The 25,818-nt window shown below is 39.7% G+C and overlaps 1 protein-coding gene across 2 annotated transcripts in view; it reads right to left on the bottom strand.

Annotated features, from left to right (window-relative positions):
* The window catches only part of nup107 (nucleoporin 107), a 65,620-nt gene that overhangs the window by 19,389 nt on the left and 20,413 nt on the right, over window positions 1-25,818 (bottom strand). The window contains exons 5-20 of one of the 2 annotated variants that reach the window (XM_070900306.1): window positions 24,390-24,537; window positions 21,300-21,403; window positions 17,661-17,788; window positions 15,746-15,794; window positions 10,405-10,476; window positions 8,260-8,348; window positions 5,533-5,608; window positions 5,138-5,251; window positions 4,942-5,032; window positions 4,773-4,849; window positions 3,380-3,439; window positions 3,103-3,248; window positions 2,934-2,982; window positions 973-1,042; window positions 721-839; window positions 85-123 (exon numbers count right to left, since the gene is read on the bottom strand). In XM_070900306.1, the coding sequence (XP_070756407.1) occupies window positions 85-123; window positions 721-839; window positions 973-1,042; window positions 2,934-2,982; window positions 3,103-3,248; window positions 3,380-3,439; window positions 4,773-4,849; window positions 4,942-5,032; window positions 5,138-5,251; window positions 5,533-5,608; window positions 8,260-8,348; window positions 10,405-10,476; window positions 15,746-15,794; window positions 17,661-17,788; window positions 21,300-21,403; window positions 24,390-24,537 (1,431 nt within the window). The remainder of the gene's footprint in view (window positions 1-84; window positions 124-720; window positions 840-972; window positions 1,043-2,933; window positions 2,983-3,102; window positions 3,249-3,379; window positions 3,440-4,772; window positions 4,850-4,941; window positions 5,033-5,137; window positions 5,252-5,532; window positions 5,609-8,259; window positions 8,349-10,404; window positions 10,477-15,745; window positions 15,795-17,660; window positions 17,789-21,299; window positions 21,404-24,389; window positions 24,538-25,818) is intronic. The other variant, XM_070900307.1, reaches the window with a different exon arrangement.

The raw sequence follows: 25,818 nt of genomic DNA, 5'->3' as shown, positions 1-25,818 counted from the left end.
ACATTTACATCATCATGAATAGTAATACAAAAAGCTGAAGTACTGCATTTTGTTTGTTGGAAAATGTTGATTTAATTATCTTACCTCTATATAAGATTTTAGAACGTCTGTACAAACGTCCTCCTGAAAGAAGTAAAATGTCATTTAACCAATATCATCTGTTGCAGATTTTAACTTGTTTGGAACTATTTATACAAAGCAAACGGTTAAAACAAGACTGTTAATTTCATCAGTAGTTATGCAAGCTTGGCTGGGGAGCAGACAGAGGAAAGGGATAATTTGCCACTTCCAGCTGGATTCAAAAGGGGGAAGAGAGGTCCTCTTTAACACTGGCTCAGATTTGTTCCAGGATAACAGAACTGGTTGTATTTACAAACTCTTTCACTTAACCCCAGTGGAAAAAAATGAAAAAGACTGATTTGTAGGCCATTGGCTCTTCGCTCATTCGCTCTTTTCATTTTCTAGGAGTAGACTTGTTGATTATCCAAATTGCTCACCCTCATGGTATGAATTTTATCAGCTCTTGGTCAGGCTGTCTGATGGAAAACCAAGGAGAGGAATTGGCATTCACTCTCGATGGAATTAGATTTTAGATGAAATCCAAGCTTTATTGAATTTAAAATCCAAAAGAAATTGAAATGTGTTTTTCAATTTGTGAATAGTTGTATACTATTGCAGTGTCGAAAAACGTTTTCCACAGAGCAACATTAACAGGTTTACCTTTGTCTGCAGGCCCAAATTCCAAAAGAACAACACAAGGTGAGTCATGAACCGAAGGAGATGTGCTGGAAGTAGAAATCTGCACTTCACTAGCCAATCCTGAAATTCATCCATCAGACCTATTATTCACAAAAAGACAATTACATCAGATGAAATTTTTCATAATAGTACACTTTACAAGATATGTGTCAGAATTTCTCTGTACACTTACTGAACTACTTTCACTCAGTTTACATTTTTTTTTAAACTCACCATCGATGTCTCCCAAGATTATGAATTTTTGAATGATGTGGTAATGAGCTTTATTCTCCTCCAACACTTGCTATGAATAAAAATCATAAATTAGTTAAACATGCGCATAAATTTCTGTTGAACACACCTAAACATTTAATACCATCATTTAATACACGTTAATGCTATCTAACCATTGATACCGATCGCAATCAGACGCAAAATAATGTATGCATTGTATGACATCAGGCGTTGTTTTTGTGACGTTAAAAAAAGATCTATTTATAAATAAAATTTAGGGGAAGGAAAGTAATTCCCATTGAAATATATTCTCCCTCACCTCAGTCTGGAAAAAAAAAAAATGGTCATTTATTTTAGGAAAAACAGTTACCAGTTATAAAATTCTGTGGGACTAATTGGATAGCTCTTTCAAAGAGCAGACCCAGGCACAATGGGCTGAATGGCCTCCTTCTGTACTGTATCATTCTGGATTGCATTATTAGTGAGTGTTTCATGCAACTAAAATCGTCCCTTTTATTTCAAAAAGTGGAAAATCTAGGTTAAGGATGAACATTCTGATACTTGCATAGTGGCACAATTTTTTTTCCATTTCTATTTAACCAAGATATTAAGTCTTAGTGTGTGCCAATTGTTAGCCACCTAGTCCTGTTCATTCCATCTTATTTTTTTCTCGTCCAATCCCTCTTTTCTATTCTAATCCTTTTCTAACTAAAAATAACTTTTTTTTAAAAAAACTTATCATTTTGAGGTGGAAGCAACTGACTAACCCTTGCTCCCCCCTCAAATTTCCAAAATTGGGTTTTCATTCACTTTTAAAGCCAGGTTTTTATCCTGTCAAAAGGCCAGTCTTAAGATAGATCTGGTCACATCTACAGCTTAAAAAAATGCATCCAAACAAAATTATGTTCTAGCCAGACATGTCTCCTCAACAGAGCCCTTGAAGTTAGACAGTGTCTGAATGAGTGAACTCAACGACAAGGCTGTAAGAGTGCAATTAAAAAAAGCTTAGAATTGCAAGTGTTTTATAATGATCCCCGTGTTCACCTCATCTCAAGTTAGTACAACTTATTTTTCCTTCCAAGTTTCCACACGCAATCCATTTCCCCACAAGATCTTCGCCCCAACTTTTGTGAATTGTGATCGATAGGCAGCTACTAGGACATACACATAACTGAATCTCCACTTTTCTCTCTGGATTTTTGGCTGGAGAAGGGAGTGTTTATCCCTCAGTCAACACCTCCCCATTATGGCACAGCTAAAATAGCACCAACTAGTATCTATGTCTCATCGCTCCATGCCACATCACATGACAGCCCCAATATGTTACACTATCACTCAGCACTTCCTTCCAGATAAATTCTAAATTCTTCGCCTCAGCTACAAATCCCTATAAATGCCCACTGCAATTTCACGTTCGCTATCCCCTCTCGAACACTCTGTTCCTGACTGGAACCTTCTATGTATCCCCTCTCTGTTCACCCCATTACAAGAGGTAGAGCTTTCAGCTGCTTCAGCCCAACTCTTCACAACTTCCTCCCTAAATATCTCTCCACTTTAAAAAAAAAGGTTTACTCTAGATCAATTCCTTTGACCAAGCCTTCAGTCATCCCTAATCTCTCCTTCCTAGATTGATATCTTACTTCCCTTATGCCTATTTATTAGTGCAACAAGACATTTCTTTATATTAAATATGCTATAAAAACAAGTTCTTGTATAAAAATGGACAGAAACTTTCAAATTAATTGCAAAAACTTAAGGGGCATTGATTAATCCCATATCTCAAAGAAAAGAAAATGATCACTGGTGAACAAATCGCACTTCACAACTTGCTTGTACAGTGCTAGTCACAAAATGGGAGATACTTGCATAATTACTTAGCTACTGGAAATTCAGAACTAAGAGAGGCATTTTGAAAACAGATGATTTGGGAAAAGAACATTGCATCTTGTGTTTTCTTTTACCTTTTTGTCTGTTGCTTTCATCTCTTCAAATATTGCCTCGAGTGTCCAACTGAAAATGTACAAGATTGGATTTGTATTTACTTGATCTGCTCAAGAAAACTCCATGGAACATGAAGTACACTTCATCTGTTTTATAATGTTCATGAAAAGCTTTAAAGTTTATACTTACTTTGCTTCAGTGTACTCTTTAGGTAACTCTTCTAATTCACGCACAGGAGTACTCAATGCACGGATTTCTTGTTCTACAAGACTGTCTACCATGACCCTGAAGTATGCCCAAACACAGTCTTCCCAAGTATCACACACTGAAAGGAGCTACAATATATAACAAAAATTACTGTAATAGTGTCGGGACACAAGTATTAACATTTCTTTGTTTTCTATATGGATTTTCTTAAGAACTGGGATATATAGGGGAAGGAGAGATTAAGTCTTGCATATTTTACCTGTTTGAGATTTCCACTTAGAGCTGCGTAGATTGCTCGCTCATATCTGTTAAATTGTTCCTATAAAACCAAATGTAGAAATTCACAGCTATTCATTAAAAACATTAACCGTGAACTTTTTAAACAACGTTTATGACTTCCTCATTAATATAAAGACCCATGTATAAATCCTTCTTATAAATTAAGCCTCGAGTAGGACAAACTTTTTGCATAACTACTAAATTCAACATTACAAACAAAGCACATTGTACCTCAATTAATTTCAATACAACAGTTAAACAAATTAAAATACTGTTAAAATAAAGAGTCTACTTTAGGCTCCAGGGTATCTCCAGCATTGCTCATTCAGAAAGTATTTAAATAGGGAGGAAATTATAGGAAACATTATACAATGTGTCAATTTCCTCTTGTAAATAAATTCAATATAGTGTTCATGTCAGCTGGTTCAATACAGAGTAACGGATAGAATGACTAACAAGCAAGTGGAGGCAGAGATGCACAAAGTGGATCAGACACATAAATGCACTACGATAGCACAGTATACCCTCATGGCTACCGTTATATGATACTTACACGCGAGGGCACGCTGCCCATAATATACTGCAGGAAGAAGCAATCACCTTTCTCTCATGCAACATTATGAATTAGACTGATCAACAGCACAGCAGCAAGCTGTTCAGAACATGACACAAGTTTGAAGAAGGATGCGACTACTGCCAACGAACCACAAGTGTTCTGCGCATGTGCCCTTCAGGTTCGTCACGGGTGTGGGTTTGCTGAACATTTTTCTTAAAATGCTGGGAGGGAGGGGGGTCCTTGAAAAACTATCAGGAGGGAGCGGGCTCTGAGGGAAAAAACAGAAGCGCCTGGTTCCAGATTAATGCGCAGTACGCTTCTGTGCAGCTTCAGGTCATTGGCAGCTGTGACTCTGAAGAAACGACTGAAATTTACCATTTTAAATATGGTTACAATTCCTTGTATCTATATATAAATACTACTGACTGCATTGATTTGTATTAAGTAATCATCTGTTGCAACCAAAATATGCCTATATAAACTACAAATCTCTGCTGAAGCTGTTCAAACCCTCATTATCCCCAATCAATTTTCCCTATTGGACTGTACAGGGAAATTGTGACCAAATACCTTGTATGTTACAAACTGCAAGTTAAAACTCAAATTTAAAATAATTTATCGCAAAGTGTTTTAACTTTCAAGCATGTAAAATAATGTTTTTAATGAAGAGAAATATATGTTATTGCATTTGTGGAAAAGCGCTATTGATTTTTTTTTTTTAAAAAGCTGAAGGTCCGATACTAATAAATAGCACAGTTCACAAGATTTTTTTTTAACACCTATCTGTAATGCCTTTAATTATACTTGTGTAGCTTACATCTTCAGCCATTCTCCAACAACAAGCCTTCCAAACACCTCTGTATGGGTTCCCTTCCACAGGTTCAAGCACCGCTCCTAGAATTAGACCAAATAGCAATTTCAACAATTCAAACAATCATTTGTAGCCATGTGAATAGACAGTTAACATTCTGGAATAATATACTCACCACCATTAAGATTTGGATCATGGTACAGTTTCCAGCCTTCCAGAGTTGCAGCTCGCCAAGCCTGACCACAACGTTTGCACAGTCTTTGAGCCTGAGGGATGTTATATTAATTACTAAGTACATGGATTTCTCATAACTAATGAAGATTTTTGAATGTATGAAGTGCATTGCTGAAATAAGATCAGAACAGTTTTACCTCATCAGTCATCCCAGCTCGTATAAGAGCAAAGAGATATTTCATAAATCTGGCGTCATCTTCCCTATCCAAATCTGCAAGAGGCATTTTCTGCCTTATAGGAGCATCTGGATCCTTGGAGAAAGTGGGAAGAAAAATTTAGTCAGAATTTTGCTTTTGCTCATAGTCATCATAAATTTCAAACAGACTTAGGTGCAATAGAGATGGTTAGCTTTAACATATTTCCCAATTCATTGGTCCACTCAAAGCTAGAGTGACTCAAAGGTCATTGGAAAATCTTGTTCAGCTCACCATATAAAGTCCTGTTTAACAGGGCAAGAGAAAAGTTGATTGTTAAGTTGTTCCAGCAACACTATGAATATAATTTGAGGAAAAGCAGAACAAAGTTGTATTACCAGCTCAGTCACAAGTTGCCTTGAAAATCCAGAGATGCCCAATCGCCGTTGTTTCAACACATGTAGTGTATGTTCCCTACAAGAAAAAAATACAAAGGTTCACAAAACACACAGTAAGCACTATAATATAATCTTATATAATGTCCCTCCAAAGATTTTTAAACATTTATTAACTTAATGGCTATTTATCTGTGCGCTACTTTCTGTTGCAGATGTCCATTTGTCTATAGAAACATAGAAAATAGGTGCAGGAGCAGGCCATTCAGCCCTTCTAGCCTGCGCCGCCATTCAATGAGTTCATGGCTGAACATGAAACTTCAGTACCCCCTTCCTGCTTTCTCACCATACCCCTTGATCCCCCGAGTAGTAAGGACTTCATCTAACTCCCTTTTGAATATATTTAGTGAATTGGCCTCAACAACTTTCTGTGGCAGAGAATTCCACAGGTTCACCACTCTCTGGGTGAAGAAGTCTCTCCTCATCTCGGTCCTAAATGGCTTACCCCTTATCCTTAGACTGTGACCCCTGGTTCTGGACTTCCCCAACATTGGGAACATTCTTCCTGCATCCAACCTGTCCAAACCTGTCAGAATTTTAAATGTTTCTATGAGGTCCCCTCTCACTCTTCTGAACTCCAGTGAATACAAGCCCAGTTGATCCAGTCTTTCTTGATAGGTCAGTCCCACCATCCCGGGAATCAGTCTGGTGAATCTTCGCTGCACTCCCTCAATAGCAAGAATGTCCTTCCTCAAGTTAGGAGACCAAAATTGTACACAATACTCCAGGTGTGGCCTCACCAAGGCCCTGTACAACTGTAGCAACACCTCCCTGCCCCTGTACTCAAATCCCCTCGCTACGAAGGCCAACATGCCATTTGCTTTCTTAACCGCCTGCTGTACCTGCATGCCAACCTTCAATGACTGATGTACCATGACACCCAGGTCTCGTTGCACCTTCCCTTTTCCTAATCTGTCACCATTCAGATAATAGTCTGTCTCTCTGTTTTTACCACCGAAGTGGATAACCTCACATTTATCCACATTATACTTCATCTGCCATGCATTTGCCAACTCACCTAACCTATCCAAGTCACTCTGCAGCCTCATAGCATCCTCCTCGCAGCTCACACTGCCACCCAACTTCGTGTCATCCGCAAATTTGGAGATACTACATTTAATCCCCTCGTCTAAATCATTAATGTACAATGTAAACAGCTGGGGCCCCAGCACAGAACCTTGCGGTACCCCACTAGTCACTGCCTGCCATTCTGAAAAGTACCCATTTACTCCTACTCTTTGCTTCCTGTCTGACAACCAGTTCTCAATCCACGTCAGCACACTACCCCCAATCCCATGTGCTTTAACTTTGCACATTAATCTCTTGTGTGGGACCTTGTCGAAAGCCTTCTGAAAGTCCAAATATACCACATCAACTGGTTCTCCTTTGTCCACTTTACTGGAAACATCCTCAAAAAATTCCAGAAGATTTGTCAAACATGATTTCCCCTTCACAAATCCATGCTGACTTGGACCTATCATGTCACCATTTTCCAAATGCGCTGCTATGACATCCTTAATAATTGATTCCATCATTTTACCCACTACTAAGGTCAGGCTGACCGGTCTATAATTCCCTGCTTTCTCTCTCCCTCCTTTTTTAAAAAGTGGGGTTACATTGGCTACCCTCCACTCGATAGGAACTGATCCAGAGTCAATGGAATGTTGGAAAATGACTGTCAATGCATCCGCTATTTCCAAGGCCACCTCCTTAAGTACTCTGGGATGCAGTCCATCAGGCCCTGGGGATTTATCGGCCTTCAATCCCATCAATTTCCCCAACACAATTTCCCGACTAATAAAGATTTCCCTCAGTTCTTCCTCCCTACTAGACCCTCTGACCCCTTTTATATCCGGAAGGTTGTTTGTGTCCTCCTTAGTGAATACTGAACCAAAGTAGTTGTTCAATTGGTCTGCCATTTCTTTGTTCCCCGTTATGACTTCCCCTGATTCTAACTGCAGGGGACCTACGTTTGTCTTTATTAACCTTTTTCTCTTTACATACCTATAGAAACTTTTGCAATCCGCCTTAATGTTCCCTGCAAGCTTCTTCTCGTACTCCATTTTCCCTGCCCTAATCACACCCTTTGTCCTCCTCTGCTGAGTTCTAAATTTCTCCCAATATGAACTATTGCAACAGCCCAACTCCTCCCTCTCACCTATACAATCCAAGAAACAGGAGATCGGTGCTTGGATCTAGCCTGAATAATGATTAGTATGCATTTGAACAAAAATACTGCTGAAATAGTTTTTGTCATGTGTAATAGGGAGTAGGGCAATTGAAGTTAGTAAAACTTCAAACAAGGCAGATGTTGTTTACATCTTTTGACATGCAAGGGAAGAGATTACCTTACTAAAAGTATTCCATCGTATTCTATCCTACTAGGCTCACGTGGAGCATATACACTGGCATGGACCTGTTGAGCCAAATGGCCTGTTTCTGTGCTTTAAATACTATGGAAGACTCCTCCTACAAGTGTCTGACATCACAGGAAATGTGTTTTTGAAGTGTGATTATAAACACAGCAAAAATTGGTATCGAAAGAACAAATGAGTTACAAATATTCAACTAATGATCAAATCTGAAACAAAGGTCTTCACTTTTATAGCGATCTAATTTGATTCCCTCTTACACCCCATCTCCCCCCCAAATAAATAAACTGATTCTTACCAGTATACAGATTTTGCATAAAATTCAATGTTCTCTGCAAAATTTCCAGCTTCATCTTTAGCAATACTCTCTAACCAGTCTACAACAATCTATGGAGTTAAAAATAAATGGTTAACATATTTAACAAAAATAAGATTAATCCTTAAATTGCTGATTATTGGACAAAACACCTGATCAGGGAATTGAAATGCTACTGAAAGGTGGTGAATCTCCAAAGATCACATTTCCATTTTAATAAGTAAAGATGCGACCTACAATTATTGAGAAAAGCAAATAAATTGGAAGAATTAATGTTGACAAAAAAAACCTCCACGTTAGATCATTGTGCTGAAACTGGCAATTTTACACCACAATTTTCTGAGGAACTGATTACAATACGCCACAATGCACTGAACTGTGGTGAATCTCAAGTGGCACGGCTAATAACCAATGTATTGATCCCGCCACCGAAGTAACTCACACCAAAGGATGAAGGAGCAGAAGATAGAACACCTTTACTGGTTTATTTAACAAAACCAGCAGAATTATAGAAGACAATTAAAATTCTAATTACGCTGCCAGGTTGGACTATGAAGATCTTGCTGTACAAACCATTTCATTTTAACAATTGCAAAGTGCCTTACATTTTAATGGGAAATCATGTAACCAGAGTTTTTGACTTTTTGAATATGTAAAGCACGGAAAAATTCTGATTTTCTGCATATGCAGTTGTAAGAGATTGCGATTTTAAGCAGGCAGCTCAGAACGCCAGTTTTGTTCACACCCTATCTAAATAGAGGCCGCCATCCATATATGGCGCATGTACTTACAATCAAGCCAAACAAATATAATTACAATAGAGATCATTAAACTCTCCATGCATCCCTTTGGGACTCACAAGTGGCCATGTCCAATTGGACTTCGCCACCTCTTGCATTAAATTGTATTAATTCGGACTCTCCTAATTTTAACAATCTGAAATTTACAACAGGTTTGTAACCAGTCCTCTTTTGGTACAGCCCTCAGCAGGGATACTGTTTGCCATTTAAAAATTTCAATCGCCAAGTCTAGCGTCAATACAATGTATGGTTGTCAAATTTGCAAAAATAGCATTTTGAAATTTTAAATAATGTTGTGCATAACAGAATCCTTTCGAGAATATGCAAGTGTCTGGAAGAGTAAGGGGGTAAGTCGCAACAGACCATCTTAGTCAGATCTTTACAACCTATTGGGTCTTTTTCTCTCTCTACAATTAAAATTAGTATATTGTTGTCAGTGAAGGGGGCATTTCCAGCAAGAACTTCAATTAGCACAATCCCGAGGTATGTTGTATTCTGCTATACCATACCCACAACTGGACCCCATTATTATCAAGACCAACGGTAGTATCAGGTCTTGTAACAAATCAATTTCTTTAAGGGCAGGGTTTTAAGGGGCTAACATAAAAATGACCTATACTGATTTCATAAAACGCTGATCAGAGATAGGATGAGGTCCAAAATTGACAGCCTTGCATTGATTAAGGGAGAGATCCGGATTGCTTAGATTATATCCCAATGTTTATTACATGTTAATCTCAGTCAATAGGCATGACTGTATGTGGCCAGTGGCGAGCTCTGCAAAGACTCCCAAAGCCTTGGAAATACAACTTGCTTCTTCAAATACAAGTACATAAATTATACTGCTGCCCATTCTCCAACGCCATTGCTTTTCAGTCTAAGTGGCAGCGACGTAAATAATGGCTTAGAGACTGCAAATTTGCGATAGTCATTGCTTTTAATAGGGCCGGGGTCATTATAATTAACTGCTAGCTGTTTTCAGCAAGGGGTAGTGGTGGAGTGGCACAAAAGTCACAGCAAAGTATGGCTTAATGCAAGTAATAGTACAGGTCACTCACGCCATAAGTTTGTGGAATCTCGGCACCATAGTAACAGTGTACGCCGCAGATGCGCCATTACTGGGTGCAAGTTTACAGCAAATTCAGGCCCATTTTACTTACCTGGAATAAAACGTGACAAAAATCAAACACTTGATTAACTATGTTGAAAATTTAGTGCAAAATATATACAACAGTCTTTCAAAATATTCTCCAAAATTATAGAAAAGGCGATACAAAATTTGCATGTGGCATACAACTTTCCTAGTTTGTAAATAACATAGTAGTACCTGGCTCTGTCGAATCAGCGAATCCCGTTGGAAAAGCATTTCTACAATGGTCTTTTCAGTGGCATTCGGGGCCTGCAAAAGGTGTTTTATCATGCAACATAAATTAGCTCATTCTTTAAAAATTCTGAATGTTCTTTAATTTACTAGATTACTTCGCCTACAATACCATTTCATATTTCACTAGAAGGAGTATCAATTACAACAGGACAAGACATTAGTTTGTTCCTATTGCATGTGAATTAATTTGTAAGTGGTCAACTGCAAGAACATATCGGTCACACATAAAAAGGTTAAAAAATTCATCTTCCATGATAAAACATTTTTATCTGTTTTCATAGAGCTTCCCTCACCGTCCCCCCCTAGATAATAGATAACTTTTATAGTGAACATTTTTCCTTAGTACAGCTAAATCTTGATACAAGCAGCTCATCACAATTATGCTTGGTTTAAGATTATAAACTTAAGCCATGCACAATCTGTAAATCTTTTGAACCAAAATCCCATTTCATCATTAATTTACACAATTTAGGTTAACTTATTACACAAAAGCAATTAGTTCTTGCCCTGCCACTTCCTTCCAGGTCTCCTTGTGAGGAAACCACATGGTTGAGATTAGAAGCTCATCATATGCAAAACAGTAAGCATAAACCCAAATCTTCCCACTTTGTGACTCCACCTACTAATTACACTGATTATTTAACATTCAATTGCTTCTACTTAATGTGAACAAAAAAGGATAAATTAGAATTTAAAAATCAGGAACTCTGTACAACAGGAATGCATTTTATATGTTTCTACATTGCATTTATATGCTTAAAGCAGAAGTGTTAAGGAAGTGTTAAGCAAGGTATGCATTTAATTGGCATCAACAATTTGAATCTTGTGTAATCATGAATTTGCTTTTGCTCTCAGATGTATTCTTTTCCACTCATATAAAAGACAAGGCTGCGGTAGAATTTAAAGTGATTACTCCACTGTAAGGGAAATCATGTTTGACAAATTTACTGGAGTTCTTTTGAGGATGTAACGAGCAGGGTGGATAAGGCGGAACCAGTGGATGTGGTGTATTTGGATTTGCAGAAGGCATTCGATAAGGTGCTATGTAAGAGGTTACTGCACAAGATAAAAGCTCACGGGGCTGGGGTTAATACATTAGCATGGATAGAGGGTTGATTAACTAATAGAAAACAGAGAATCGGGATAAATGAGTCATTTTCCGGTTGGCAAACAGTGACTAGTGGAGTGCCGCAGGGATCGGTGTCGGGTCCTCAAATACTTACAATCTATATTAATGACTTGGATGAAGGGACTGAGTGTAATGTAGCCAAGTTTGCTGATGATACAAAAAGATGGGTGGGCAAGCAAATTGTGAGGAGGACACAAAAAATCTGCAAAGGGATATAGACAGGCTAAGTGAGTGGGCAAAAATTTGGCAGATGGAGTATAATGTGGGAAAATGTGAGATTATCTACTTTGACAGAAATAATAGAAAAGCAAATTATAATTTAAATGGAGAAAAATTGCAAAGTGCTGCAGTACATAGAGACCTGGGGGTCCTTGTGTATGAAACACAAAAGGTTTGTAAGCAGGTACAGCGAGTAATCAGGAAGGCAAATGGAATGTTGGCCTTTATTGCAAGGGGGTAGAGTATAAAGGCAGAGAAGTCCTGCTACAACTGTACATGGTATTGGTGAGGCCGAACCTGGAGTACGGAGTACAGTTTTGATCTCCGTATTTAAGGAAATATATAGTGTCATTGGAGGCTGTGCACCGAAGGTTCACTAGGTTGATTCTGGAGATGAGGGGTTGACTTATGAGATAGGTTGAGTAGGTTGGGCCTATACATATTGGAGTTCAGAAGAATGAGAAGTGATCTTATTGAAACTTATAAGATAATGAGAGGGCTCGACAAGTTGGATGCAGAGAGGAAAACTAAAACTAAAGCTATGGCCCAAATGTTCTTCACCTCTTTTTCTGGCGGCCTCACTCGATCTGCGCTGCTTTTGCCTGCCTCCAAGCGTGCTGAAAAAAGACCTCCGTAATTTGGCCGCTCCCCAGCCTCTCCTCCGTCGTGGCACAGCGCAGTCTGCGCACATGTGCAGTAGCTCCTGGCAGGCCGTTTCTGAAAACGCGCGCTGCAGGCTGTGTGGGAGGGGCCGAGGCATGCCGTCCCTAGCCCTGGCCGGATGGGCTCCCTCATCGGCGGCCCGCTGCATTCCCCAAGGTAGGACTTCTATTTTTTATTTGTTATTTACTGATTGATTTTGGTGCTTTAGGTGCAGGGTTCCTTCTATTTTTGTGTGTGTTATTTATTGATTGCTTATTACTTTGGTCTTGGTGCTTTAGGTGCAGGGTTCCTTCTATTTTATTTGTTAATTAATTGCTTATTACTTTTTGTGCCTTGTTTGGTGTTTGGTGGTGCTTTAAATGTAGCTACTTGCGCCGATTCCTTAACTGTAAGGAAGGTCTTTCTGTGCGGACAAAAGTGGACACATACGCTGCCCTAAGTTAGTTTAGTACAAATTGGCATAAATGGTGTAAGTGACTGGGAATGCCCCCTTTTGAAAAAAAAAACTGACCTAACAAAAAACCTAACTAACTCACTTACACTGGCGCAAATTAAATGGCCATATTTGCAACTAAAAAGATACCAGAAAAATCAAGTTACGCCAAAAAAAACGGTGCAACTCATGAGGAAATTTGGGCTCATAGTCTTAAAATAAGGGGCCGCCCATTTAAAACTGAGATGAGGAGAAATTTCTTCTCTGAGGGTTGTAAATCTATGGAATTCTCTGCCCCAGAGAGCTGTGGAAGCTGTGTCACGGAATATATTTAAGGCGGAGATACAGATTTTTGAGGGATAAGGTAGTAAAGGGTTATGGGGAGCGGGCGGGGAAGTGGAGCCGAGTCCATGATCAGATCAGCCGTGATCTTATTGAATGGCGGAGCAGGCTCGAGGGGCCAAATGGCCTACTCCTGCTCCTATTTCTTATGTTTGATTTAACTAAATTTAATTCATTATATTGCAGCTCTCCTTCAATTCCTGGTCTTTCAATTCTGCAAACACATTTTATATACTAACATTAGTATTTTTTTTAATTTCACCGTTTTATTTCTCGTCTCTTTGTTATTTGTTCCCCTCCCCACAACCTTTATTATGTAAACAATGGCCCAGAAATTCCGGCCTCCCGGGTCCGTACGGAGTATGTACAGACCCGAGAAGGCATTGCAAAAGCCGGTTTAAAACCAGCTTTTCCGATCCACAGATCTTCCGCATCTCGAGAGGGAGGACATTTGCTTAGACAAGATTGTGGTATTTACCTATATCTTGTCCTGAAAACTCATGCGCCTGATAAAAGCAGGCGCATAGCCTACTTTTACAGGATAAGAGTTTTAAAATACACAAAAACATAAAATAGTTAAAAACCCTCCCCACTACTGTAAGTTTATTTTAAACCATAATTTAAAAAAACTTTTTTTAAAAAATCGGAAATATATTTTTTTGTAATACATAAATAACTAATTTAAATTAAATAAAAATATTTTTTTCTGTTTTTTTTAATTTGAGCTGTGTGTGTGTTTGGGTGGCAAGGTTTCTCATTCATAATAATGGGAACCTAAGACGCATACCAATTTCTACCCCAGTGTGTCTAAATAACTTTGCTGAATGTGGCCTCGCCAAATGCCAGGACGGTGATTAGGCCCCCATGTAAATTGAGTTTGACACCCCTGACCTAGAACTACATATCAAAAGGAGGACTAGGAATATTGGCCCAGAAATCCCGGTCGGCTGCTTCCCGTGGGCGATCAGGTAAAAAAGTTAAAGATGCGCACCTACCTGTTTCTGCTGCGCCCACGCGAGTTCCTGGTCCTGAGGCCTCCACTGACTGCGCATCGGAGCGTGTACACGTCCGGATGTGCGCAAGGCTGGAGCTGCAGTCACATGGCTCTGAATTCCCATTATGATGAATGAGTATATACTTTACTTTGATTGGCTGCCAGAGCCATGTGACTGCAGGTCCGGATGCGCAGTCAGTGGAGGCCTCAGGATCAGGAACTCGCGTGGGCGCAGCAGAAACAGGTAGGTGCGCATCTGTAACTTTTTTACCTGATCGCCCAGGGGAAGCAGCCGACCGGGATTTCTGGGCCAATATTCCTAGTCTTCCTTTTGATATGTAATTCTAGGTCAGGGGTGTCAAACTCAATTTACATGGGGGCCTAATCACCATCCTGGCATTTGGCGAGGCCACATTCAGCAAAGTTATTTAGGCACACTGGGGTAGAAATTGGTATGCGTCTTGGGTGTATAATGGGTACAGTGTATACCAATTACTGTGTGCGAGGTCCTGCACCAGTGGCATGGCTGCTGCCACATTCAAGGACACCCTCAAAGCCTCCTTGATAAATTGCAGCACCCCACCCACTCCTGGGAATCCTTGGCCCACGACTGCCCAAAATGGAGGAAGAGCATCCGAGCGAGCGCTGAGCACCTCGAGTCCCATCGCCGAGAACAAGCAGAAACCAAGCGTAGACAGCGGAAGGAGCGTTCTTCAACCCAGGCTCCCCACCCACCCTTTCCTTCAACCACTGTCTGCCCCACCTGTGACAAGAGACTGTAGGTCCCGCATTGGACTCTTCCATCACCCGAGAACTCACTTTTAGAGTGGAAGCAAGTTATCCGCAACTCCGAGGAACTGCCTATGATGGTTCTCACTGTTTTTAGGCTAACTGACGACTGCCTCAAATTAGCGTTGGATCAATTTAAATATGTAAAGTCTAGCGCATCATTCAGGACCCTCCTTGGTAAATGCGTGAGAAACTATGGCCTGTAAGTTTCAACTAGTTTTTCCCAGTTCTACAGTGGCCTAAAAGGGATTGGCTAAGGAAATGGTAGGGAAAGTTTAAAAAAAAATTCCTTCTGCATAGCGCAGAGGAGCAAGAACTACTGTGGCGCAAAGTTTAAAAGGCTCATTTGGTGTCCCATTCCAGGACATAAGGCAACCTTCAGCACAGCACAGGCTGGCCGGATTATCGTGGGCCATCTGACACCTTGCTAATATATGAACATACAAAAATGACAGGTTGAGAGTCTCCAATAACTCCATCTGTGCAGGTGGTTATCTCTAATGACCTCTGCAAGCAACTTGACTATAACCAAAGTCAAGCTAATGGGCTTATCATTTTATGGTTCAGACTTGCTGGCCTTTTTGAATATTGGTACATTAGCCTCCAGTTTATGGGAAAAGAGGTTAACCAAGAAATAACTTTGCCAATCTTTACAATCAATATGCCTTGCTAGAAAAATTACAATGTTATTACACCTCTATGAACTAATACTTACAGCTACTTCAAACATCATCCCCTCTTCCACACCAGATTCAATCCTATCCCTATAAAAAAAACAGCAAACTAAATCAGTTGAGGAAAATACAGATTTAAAAAAAATATATAAAGTGCATCAAATTCTTACAGCCACCATACTTCACTGTATGCAGAACCAAAATTATTTCTTTGCAATACTGATCCAGCGCCAGTCAGAAACATTACCAATCATAAGAAATGGGTGGTTGAGTCGGGTTATTTCTTTTTCCATTTTATCTACTCTTTTCTGCCCTCCTCAAACTTTTCACTGAGAAAATGCTAATAGCTATAGTACCTGATCTTGCCATTGAATTAAATAACTCTTCATCTGTACGGAATTATACTATATTGCATCCATGGGCATCAATGTGCTGAAAGATAACTGATATAACTCAAAAGCACCAAATGGCAACAATCGGGTACTGCTGTGTTTCCCTACATTTACAACAGTGACTACACTTCAAAAGTACTTAATTGGCTGTGAAGCACTTTGGGACGTTTTGAGGTTGTAAAAGGCGCTATATAAATTCTCTTTATTGCATTAAAATATGCTTCTTCATAGATTATTACTGGAGTTAGTGAAAATCTGAGAATTTTGCAGGACAATTTTCCAGCAATACCTGATAAATAAACACGCAAGTGCATTAAAAATAATTTAACTTCATAAAAATATTTTTATGGACTGTTCACAATTAGACACCGTGAAAATATGCTTTTTATTCATCTAACTGCAGACCTCTAGCATATGGTATGGAAGCATTTCATTGGTCAAACTGCTTCTGCCATTTTGGAAATGGCAACAGACATTAGGACAGTGCTCTAATGCACACCACAGCAATATCAACCATACCAACGTTTTCATCATTAACTATAACATATAGCCATTTGTGACGTTAGAAATCATAGTATATGTCATTGACCAATGTTCACCATGGCCATTCAAGTTTGAATGTGAAAATGGCAGGTCAATTTGGTGCAATTTGTAAATTGGAAGCTTCTGACTTTTTAACATGGAAGGGTAAGGTACGGAATCCTTTTCCAGTTCAGCGGAAATAGAGAAAAGAAACATGTGAAGAACAGATGAGGCCCTGGCCATTACATATAAAACGCTTAGGACTTAGATGGCATGGGATTATGCAGAAAACATGCAGAAATTTGGTTCATACAGATTGTCACCAGTGATTACAATCATACAATAGAGGAAACAAAATATGCTATCCTAGACTTCTGATAAGACAAACCAAAAAAATCCTAAACCTCAGGTCAGTGGAAATTTTATCTTTGCTTCAAGATGTAATGTAGTTTATTGAAGTTGTTCAATAACAATTTAAAACAGAGACCCATTATCAAAGCAGAAATTCATGATATAACAAATCAAGATTCAAGCACAGATGTTACAAATATTAATGACAGTTGAAGTAAAACATATTAAACTGCTGACAGTGCAACACAATAAATTGCAGCAAGGAAAAAAGCAGAGCAACTAGTTATAAGTCATAAAAGCAGTACCAAAACAATTCGGATCCTACAAAATAGGTGGTTTATGATATACCTCTGAGCATAAAAGTGTCACATTATCACCATTTTAATTTACCTTCACTGAATATCAAAACTGTTTTACAAAGGTCAAAATTGGTTGATAGCAACCTGTGTAGTTTGATAAAAGTAAATTGCACGTACAAAGTGACTGCATGTGTAACATATTAGAGTTTATCTATAATAAAGATAAATGCAAATGCTGCGCAACCAAGCATGGTAAAATTCTACCAATTAGCAAGTGCAAAATGGTGACATGAGCTTGTGCTGGAAGATGAGAGGTATAATGTATCCATCATATGAAAACTCAGAATTTACCTTGTTCCCAACTGTTTCATAATAAAATTGAATGCTATTACCTGTAAAGAGATCCAATTAAACGCCAGGTGACCATCTCTTGCTGAAGGAACCACAGAACACTAGCTGTTTTTGAAAATTTCTGCTGTCCAGGAGTTGCACGGTTCACAATCTTCTGAAGTATCTTTAGCTGAAACAATTGAGCATTTAGAACTGCTTACCAAGTATTTTGTTTAAAAAAAATACATACATGGATAGTTACTCCGAGTACCTTTATATCTAGCCAAGTGCTTTAGTATGGAGTTGAACAGATACAAGACATAATTTCTCCTTGAAATAGCACATCTGTTCTTAAGCACTTGGGCCACGGTTTAGTCCCTTAAGGACCAATCACAAAACTGCTTCTTACCTTCCCCAGTATCTGCTGCTCTGTATTTCTTGATAAACAAAATATCCAATTCACAATTAGTCCCTGGAGACCATAAGGACCCAAACTATGACCACTGACAGTCTTCTTATCTAAGGAATCAGCTTATATCACCATCCCACCAGGTACTGCTCAACACACAATGGATGTAGAAAAAAAGTATTTTAACATAAACAGGCAACTGGGGATAAATTACAGGTTTAATCAATTCCTATGATAGCTTTGGACATCCGTGACAGAAGCAGGCTCCAAACTGCATCATATTAAAATATGATGGGATTGAAGGCCAATAAATCCCCAGGGCCTGATAGTCTGCATCCCAGAGTACTTAAGGAAGTGGCCCTAGAAATAGTAGATGCGTTGATGGTCATTTTCCAACATTCCATGGACTCTGGATCAGTTCCTATAGATTGGAGGGTAGAAGTTGTTGAGGCCAATTCGTTGGATATATTCAAAAGGGAGTTAGATGTGGCCCTTACGGCTAAAGGGATCAAAGGGTATGGAGAGAAGGCAGGAGTGGGGTACTGAAGTTGCATGATCAGCCATGACCATATTGAATGGTGGTGCAGGCTCGAAGGGCCAAATGGCCTGCTCCTGCACCTATTTTCTATGTTTCTATTTCTGAATTATATTTCATTATGAATTATTAGCAAAGCAAAAATTTGTAAACTTAAGTTTCTTAACTTAGGTTTCTGTCAGCAGTACTCTGCAAAGATTAATTTTGTCTGTGTATAGGGAAATGAAACAAATACAAATACAGAAACCACATCTAGAGAACAGATGTTCTGCACTTAAGGAAAGGCAACTTGCCTTTACTTACCCAGCTGATTGTAGATTGAACCCACCATGTTAAGAATGTTTGATTAAATACCTCAGGATTGTGAAATGCTAATATAGCAAGTTTTTCCACTGTGAAAGGGGTTGCTTAGGACCTAGCTATTTGTTATGCCAATCAATTGTTAGAAAATTCAAAACCTATCCCAATGCCAGGAGTTGGGAGTTTACATTTTATATGCTCGATAGATAAATATTGCTCAGTAACCTGTATACATGCCTAGTATGAAAACACATTCCTAATGAAAGCACTGCTTTGACTGGGGATGTACTGCAAAGATGATGGCTTCTCTTTCCAATGAAGTGAGGTTTATCTGGATAAGAGCCCTAAGTTGTTCAGTTCACTCCACAAGATTTATGAAAAGATTCAGTTAAATGACAATGAATTTGATCATTTTGTTATATTGATTGCCAAAAACAGTTTCAAGTAACAGTGCAAGTGCATTAATAATCGTCTGCTGGTTTATTTTGTTTCTATGTAAATTTATTTCCTGTAAACCTGTTTTGTAGTACAGGTATTAGCTTGAACTATATGGTCTGACATTATACAAGTACTATTTTTTCACCTATTGAAGAGTTAATAACTGTACGGTAGGTATTTCAGATAATTTCCAGTGTGTAATATAGTGATACAAGTACATTTTTAACCCTAAGGAATAGTACTGTAGTTCGCTAGTTTTTTTAAATTGCAAGTGTCAACTCAGAGGGAACAGGAGTTCACATATGAAAAGTAAAATCTGCTATGAACAGAGTGAGGAGATGGCCAGAACTCAAGCCCACACATAAATGGCAAGTTCTAGGTCAACATGGGATTGCATACTCATAATTCTTCTATCCGTACCCAATATCTGCCAGTTAAACAGTTAATTTCTTGAAAATATAAATAGAAAATAAACTGTAACCCTTCATAAATTGCCAATGGAAGAAATTTTCAGTACAGATTTTCCCCCTTATTTCAACAAATTTTAATTTCTCCCTTCCAACCTGATGCTGCACAATCCTCCAGCCAAGAGGCAAGCAGGTGTGACTCATTTCCACAACTCAGTAACTGCCACTACACAACACAAATTGAGGGAGCATCATCACAACAAGGACTGCAGTGCTTCAAGGAGATGGTCTACCACCAATGTTCCTGTTAAGCCGTGCGACCACACAGCGGTCGAGGCTCTGTGCAGGCCACTGGCCAGCTTTACAATGGGAAAAATCACGCATGCGCAGAAATTTGAAGGGGCCGTGCATCCCCCCAAAAATTAGAGGGAACATTGTTTATCACCACCTTCTCGGGGAAACCAAGGATCAGCAATAAATGTCCTGCCAGAAACAAGGTGACTGGGGAGGAATATAGGATTTATTCTGTTGAATAATAACAGTGACCGCCAAATCTGCCATTTTAGTTACTCAAATTAAAGATTAATGTAGGTTACAGTTTTTACTGAAGCTATGTATTTTGCCTGCTATTGACTTCAAGCATTGTAGGGTCAAGCAGCTTTAAACATGGGAACCTGTTCTAAATCAGACACCCCAAAACACTTAATGACTTCCAATATTCTGTAAAATTTTCAGGAAAACTGCGAATTAAAAAAAAAACCCAGCACAATGACACAAGTAAACTAAAACTCAATACACATCATGGAGGAGTCTGAGATGCATTAATGCGGGCGCTTGCACTCATTAAGTTGTTCATGTCAGCCATCTGCTGTGGGGCAACCCGAGCAGAAAGCAATTGCTTCCCCATAGTTTGGGCATTATAAATTCAGGTCTTGCCTTAGATATTTTCTTGGATACAACAGTACTGGTCATTCCGTATGTAGCCAGAGTATCTTTCATTTAGGGCTGTGACCGATAATGCACGATACCTCGCAATCTGAACTGGATATTTCTGTCTTTTGCATGTACCCCTCTCTGACCTGCCTTTCATCTGTATTAAAAAAAAAAACTTGTATGGATCCACTTTGCTTTAATGCCCCAAATTTTAAAACCAACTCTCTTCTAAATCCTTTTTGTGGAAAAAAAGTCAAAAATCATGAAATGTGACAAAGAAAAAATATATTCTGACAATGCCAGGATACACTTATACAAAAGTAATGGAAATCTGAATTAAAAACATAAAATGTTGGAAATACTCAACAGAGTTAATGTTTCAGGTTGATGATATTGAGCTGAAATGTTAACTCGGTTTCTCTCTCTACAGATGCTGCCTGGCCTGCTGAGTATTTCCAGTATTTTCTGTTTTTAGTCCAGAATACACTGGTCCACCTCTTGGTAACCTGCTCAAAAAGCAGCATTGTAACAGTTTTGAAGTGGGTTACTCAGCAATTGGGGAGATATAAAGCATTCTGGCACAAAAACAAACTAAGCTAAATATCACGATTTAGAAAATAGAAGCTTTCTGCTATTCCACAAAAAATTAGGTGCAGAACCCAGGCTTTAAAAATCTTACCTGCTCACTACAATTGGCTTCATAAGATTCTATCAGCTCAAAGATAGCACTAGATGAATGCGTCAGAAAAGAATCCAAGAATTTGGGGAACAAGCTGGCTGAAGCTGTCAAAAACAGAAAGTTACAAAACTTGGAAAGTGTTACTAGATTATGGTAAAATACTTGAAACAGCACGTAACGATAGGTCCAAATTATATTGCTGTTGTCACTAAAATTCAATATAAACTAAAGGGTACAATTCTAAAGGGGGGTGCATGAACAGAGAGACCTGGGGGTATATGTGCATAAATCGTTGAAGGTGACAGGGCAGGTTGAGAAAGCGGTTAAAAAAAGCAAACGGGATCCTGGGCTTCATAAATACAGACATTGAGTACAAAAGCAAGGAAGTTATGATGAACCTTTATAAAACACTGGTTCAGCCTCAACTGGATTATTGGGCCCAAGTTTCCACCGACAAAAAGCACGTCTAATCCTTACTGTGATATTCTCCACGCTGATCAGGTCTCCTTGGGACTCGGCGCAGCGCAGCAGAACCAGCGGGGGGGGGGGGGGGGGGGAGCGGAGCTACAGCCCTGTACCGAAAAGAGTGCCGGCAGCTGTGCGCATGCGCAGTGGAGTCTGCGCGCGTGCGCAGTAGTTCCTGGCCCTCCCAGCGTGTCCTGGCTCAGGGCGACCCTATCCCTGGCCGAGTGGCCTTACCGCGCTCACACCAATTCATTGTTGTAGCCACTCGCACCCCCATCCTTTGCTGCCAGTGCTGCCCCTCCCGTTCAATTGGCGGAGTGTGTTCGCAGTGTGTGCCGAGGGAAGCTTGCCGGGAAACCCGGGGGGAGCAGGAGCTGGAGGAGCCTGGGGGGGCGCGGCCCAAATCCGGGCCACCAGATTAGCACCAGGAGTCATATAGCACGTTTGCGGCAGAATTCTTCGAGACACGATACTGGGGAGGATGAAGCTACTGGTTTGTGTCACTGATCACATCTATGTCAAGAAATTTCAACGCACTAATGCCTAAAGACAATATCCCTTTTGGACTTTATAAATCGAGTTCAAGACTCAATCCATTCTGAAACAGGTTGGTGCGGGGAGACTTTTGATCGGGGCGGGGGGGGAAAGAGTTTTGATGGGGAGGGAAGGGAAGGAGGACAGTTTCTTTAAATGATTTAGAAAAATAACAAGTCGCTCGAATTAGAAAAGTTGTCCCTAGAATGTCCGCTGATAAGAGCAGTAAGAAAGGCAGTCAGCACCATCAAAAGATATTAAAAAGTGCATATTTTATGAAGCGTTACATAGTGGAATGTGTAAATTATGCAAACGTTACAGTACAAGATCTGTATTAGTTGTTGTGAAGGTGTTTAGTACTTTGCAGGGTCCTCTAACTTCCCTTTCTCCCCCCATCCCCACCCCCCAAATCTGTCTACCTGCGCCTGATTTCTAAAGTATCCGCAAGGTTTTTCCTGAGTGGACACATACGCTGGCCTAAGTTAGTTTGGAATAACTTTTCGCTGTCTAAACTTGCTTAAATGGCCAAAACAGGCATAAGTGGCTGGTAACGCCCCCTTTTGCAAAAAAAAACTGAACTAAAAAGAAACTGAACTAACTCACTTAAACTGGAGCAAACTAAATGTGGAGAATTGCGATTTTTAATATACTCCAATAAAAAACTAGCTGTTCCAAAAAAATAAGAGCAACTCCTGTTCAAACTTGGACCCACTGTGTCCAATTCTGGGCACCACACTTTAGGAAGGATGAGAAGGCCTTAGAAAGGGTGCAGAAAAGATTAATGAGAATGATTCCAGGGATAGGGGACTTCAGTTACGTGGATAGACTAGAGAAGCTAGGGTTGTTCCCCTTGGAGCAGAGAAGCTGGAGAGGAGATTTGATAGAGGTGTTCAAAATAATGAAGAGTAGAGAGAGAGAAACTGTTCCCATTGGCTAAAGGATTGAGAATCAGGGGACACAGATTTAAGGTGATTGGCAACAGAACCAAAGGCGACATGAGGATGACCTTTTTACACAGCGAGTGGTTAGGATCTGGAATGCGCTGCCTGAAAGGTTGGTGGAGACGGACTCAATCGTGGCTATCAAAAGGGAGTTGGATAAGTACCCGAAGGAAAAAAGATGTAGGACCACAGGGAAAGGGCGGGGGAGTGGGACGAGCTGAAGTGCTCTGGCAGAGAGCCGACATGGGCTAGATGGGACGAATGGCCTCCTTCTGTGCTGTAACCAGCCATTCTATAAAATATCTTCAGATTTTGAGACCCAAGTTAGTCCGTTTGTTTCCTTCTCATACAATGATGCTGGAAAGGCTAACATTCATTTGGCTTACAAATATTGTACTGCTTTCATTTTTTAAATATAAAATTACCATAATGTATTGTGTTTTATATGGTCATTAAATGGAAGCAGAAAGAAGAAAATAGTATTCAGTCCATACAGTTTGTTCCACTTAGGTTCATCAATAGGACTCACTCCAAACATTTTAAATTTATTTACTCCACTCTACTGAAACAGTGAACCATCCATATTTTTTGAATGTTCAATTGTTCTTCTTGTGTTTTAAATGTGTATCATATACCAGCATTTTTTTTTCCAGACAAATAAATAGATGATTTAAATATTTAAGCTGGACAAAACTTGCCAATTCCAAAAATTTTTTAATCTTTTGTATAAAAGGTAAAGCTAAAAGTATTTTAAGACTTTTGGCTCCAAGTACAGTCGTCGCTTGTTACGAGGTTCACAATTTATTGGATGATTGCCCGGATTCTAATTTTCTATTGATCATGAATCAACATATGTACTCTGCACCGGACAGCTACAATGAAAGTCCCTTGCATAGATTACAAACTGAGAATCTGGTGGGACACAGCACAAAGTGGTCCCGATACATTTATCTTTCCATTTCAGTGTTCAAGGTTTAAACTAATAATTCCATACTAGGCCAATATTAGGTTGAGACTACTGAAATCCACTTGACTTGGGACCTTTAAAATAGAATGGAAACTTCCATTGTCTAGGCCACCTAGCTCTATTAACAGACTCTTTGGTGCTTCAACGTTTGCATGCATGTTTATGACCAAGCCTACTCCTTACCAGTTAATCCTGGATCATCCTCGTGCAACATGACTGCACTAAGAGTTATATCCTCTGTCAAATTTTCTGGTGTGTCACTGATTGATGTCATCCTCTGCGGAGTGAAATAGGCTGCAGCAGTCTCATCTATAGAATCTGGGATATTCTGCTTGACAAAAATGTTAAAGATGCAAATGAGCAGAAAGCAATTTTGTAATCATTCTTCTTGTTGGCCCAGTAATGACAATATAGAACTATAGAACTGATAGTAAGGAGACAGTTATAATTCCAGTTTCAATTAACACGTCTCAAAAGGAGGTAAATTGTATTTCTTCACCAGGTTATTTGGTGGGAAGGTGATGAAAACTAACTGGTTAGTATACTCAGGTTGTGTGTACCTTTTATTAGGCCAAGGAACAGGTACAACTGTTGGGTCGGATTTTCGGCTTTCGATGCTTTCAGCGAAAACGGCAGCGATACGTGAAACTTACCATTTTCGCTGCGCTAACGTTTTTAGGCCGAACTTTCGGCCTATACGTCTGTGGTAAGGGACGCATTCGCGGTGCAAAATGTGAGTTTTGGCAACTTTAGTCCGGGAGGGCTGCAAGAGGCGCCTTGGGAAGGGGAAAAAAAATTCCAAAACACATTTACAAGACCCTTAACTATCAAATCGTTGCAAAAAAAATTAATAAAAACTTTAATTTACCTTTTTTGCAGGTTTTCGTACATACCGCTGCTGGCAGGGCCACACCGACAGGTTTGACCTGTCGCTGTTCTGGGCGTGGCGTACGGGTCGGGAGAGGGGCAAAACTCAGATGTAAATGCAATTAGAATCGTTGCACATTGGCGCACCTCCCCCTGGTGGTACTTGGAAGTGCTGCCGTAAACAGGTACCCGAGGATCCCGCCCGGTCGCAAACCGCTCAAAAATCCGGCCCAACTCTACAGATGACTACATGTATGCAAACACTCAATGATAGGCAAGAACAGACCCGTTTGATTTCTACTAGTTTATGAAATACAATTTTTTTTTCTTGATGGAAAAGAAAGAGGAAAGTATAATGCCTAGGCTCTTAACCAGTATCTTATGCTTCATGTGTGACCACAAGAATGTATATGATGCATCTGCATCACAAACATGCACAGACCACCAAATATATCCAAAACACTGGCCTGGAATTTGTTGTACTAATAACGGCAAGAGATTTGCGCTCGCCGTTACTACAGGGTAAATCTTTCCACACATGCGCAGTTAAAACGTGGAAATCCAGAAGTTCCCGTCAGAGATACCCCACTCCTGCACAGGATGCACTGTTGCAGTCCTCGCTGATAGACGTGGCATTGAAATGACTGCAACGGCATTATCTTGCTGCACTTGTCCATTAGTTCTGCACTAAAAACAGCTAAACGTTAAGGCTCATGCATTCAAGAGTGAGTTTTTGACGACGTAA

The sequence above is a fragment of the Pristiophorus japonicus genome, chromosome 15 (assembly GCF_044704955.1).
Source record: "Pristiophorus japonicus isolate sPriJap1 chromosome 15, sPriJap1.hap1, whole genome shotgun sequence".
Lineage (NCBI taxonomy): Eukaryota > Metazoa > Chordata > Chondrichthyes > Pristiophoridae > Pristiophorus > Pristiophorus japonicus.
Note: the sequence above shows the minus strand (reverse complement) of the source record. Positions and strands in the feature narration are given on the sequence as shown.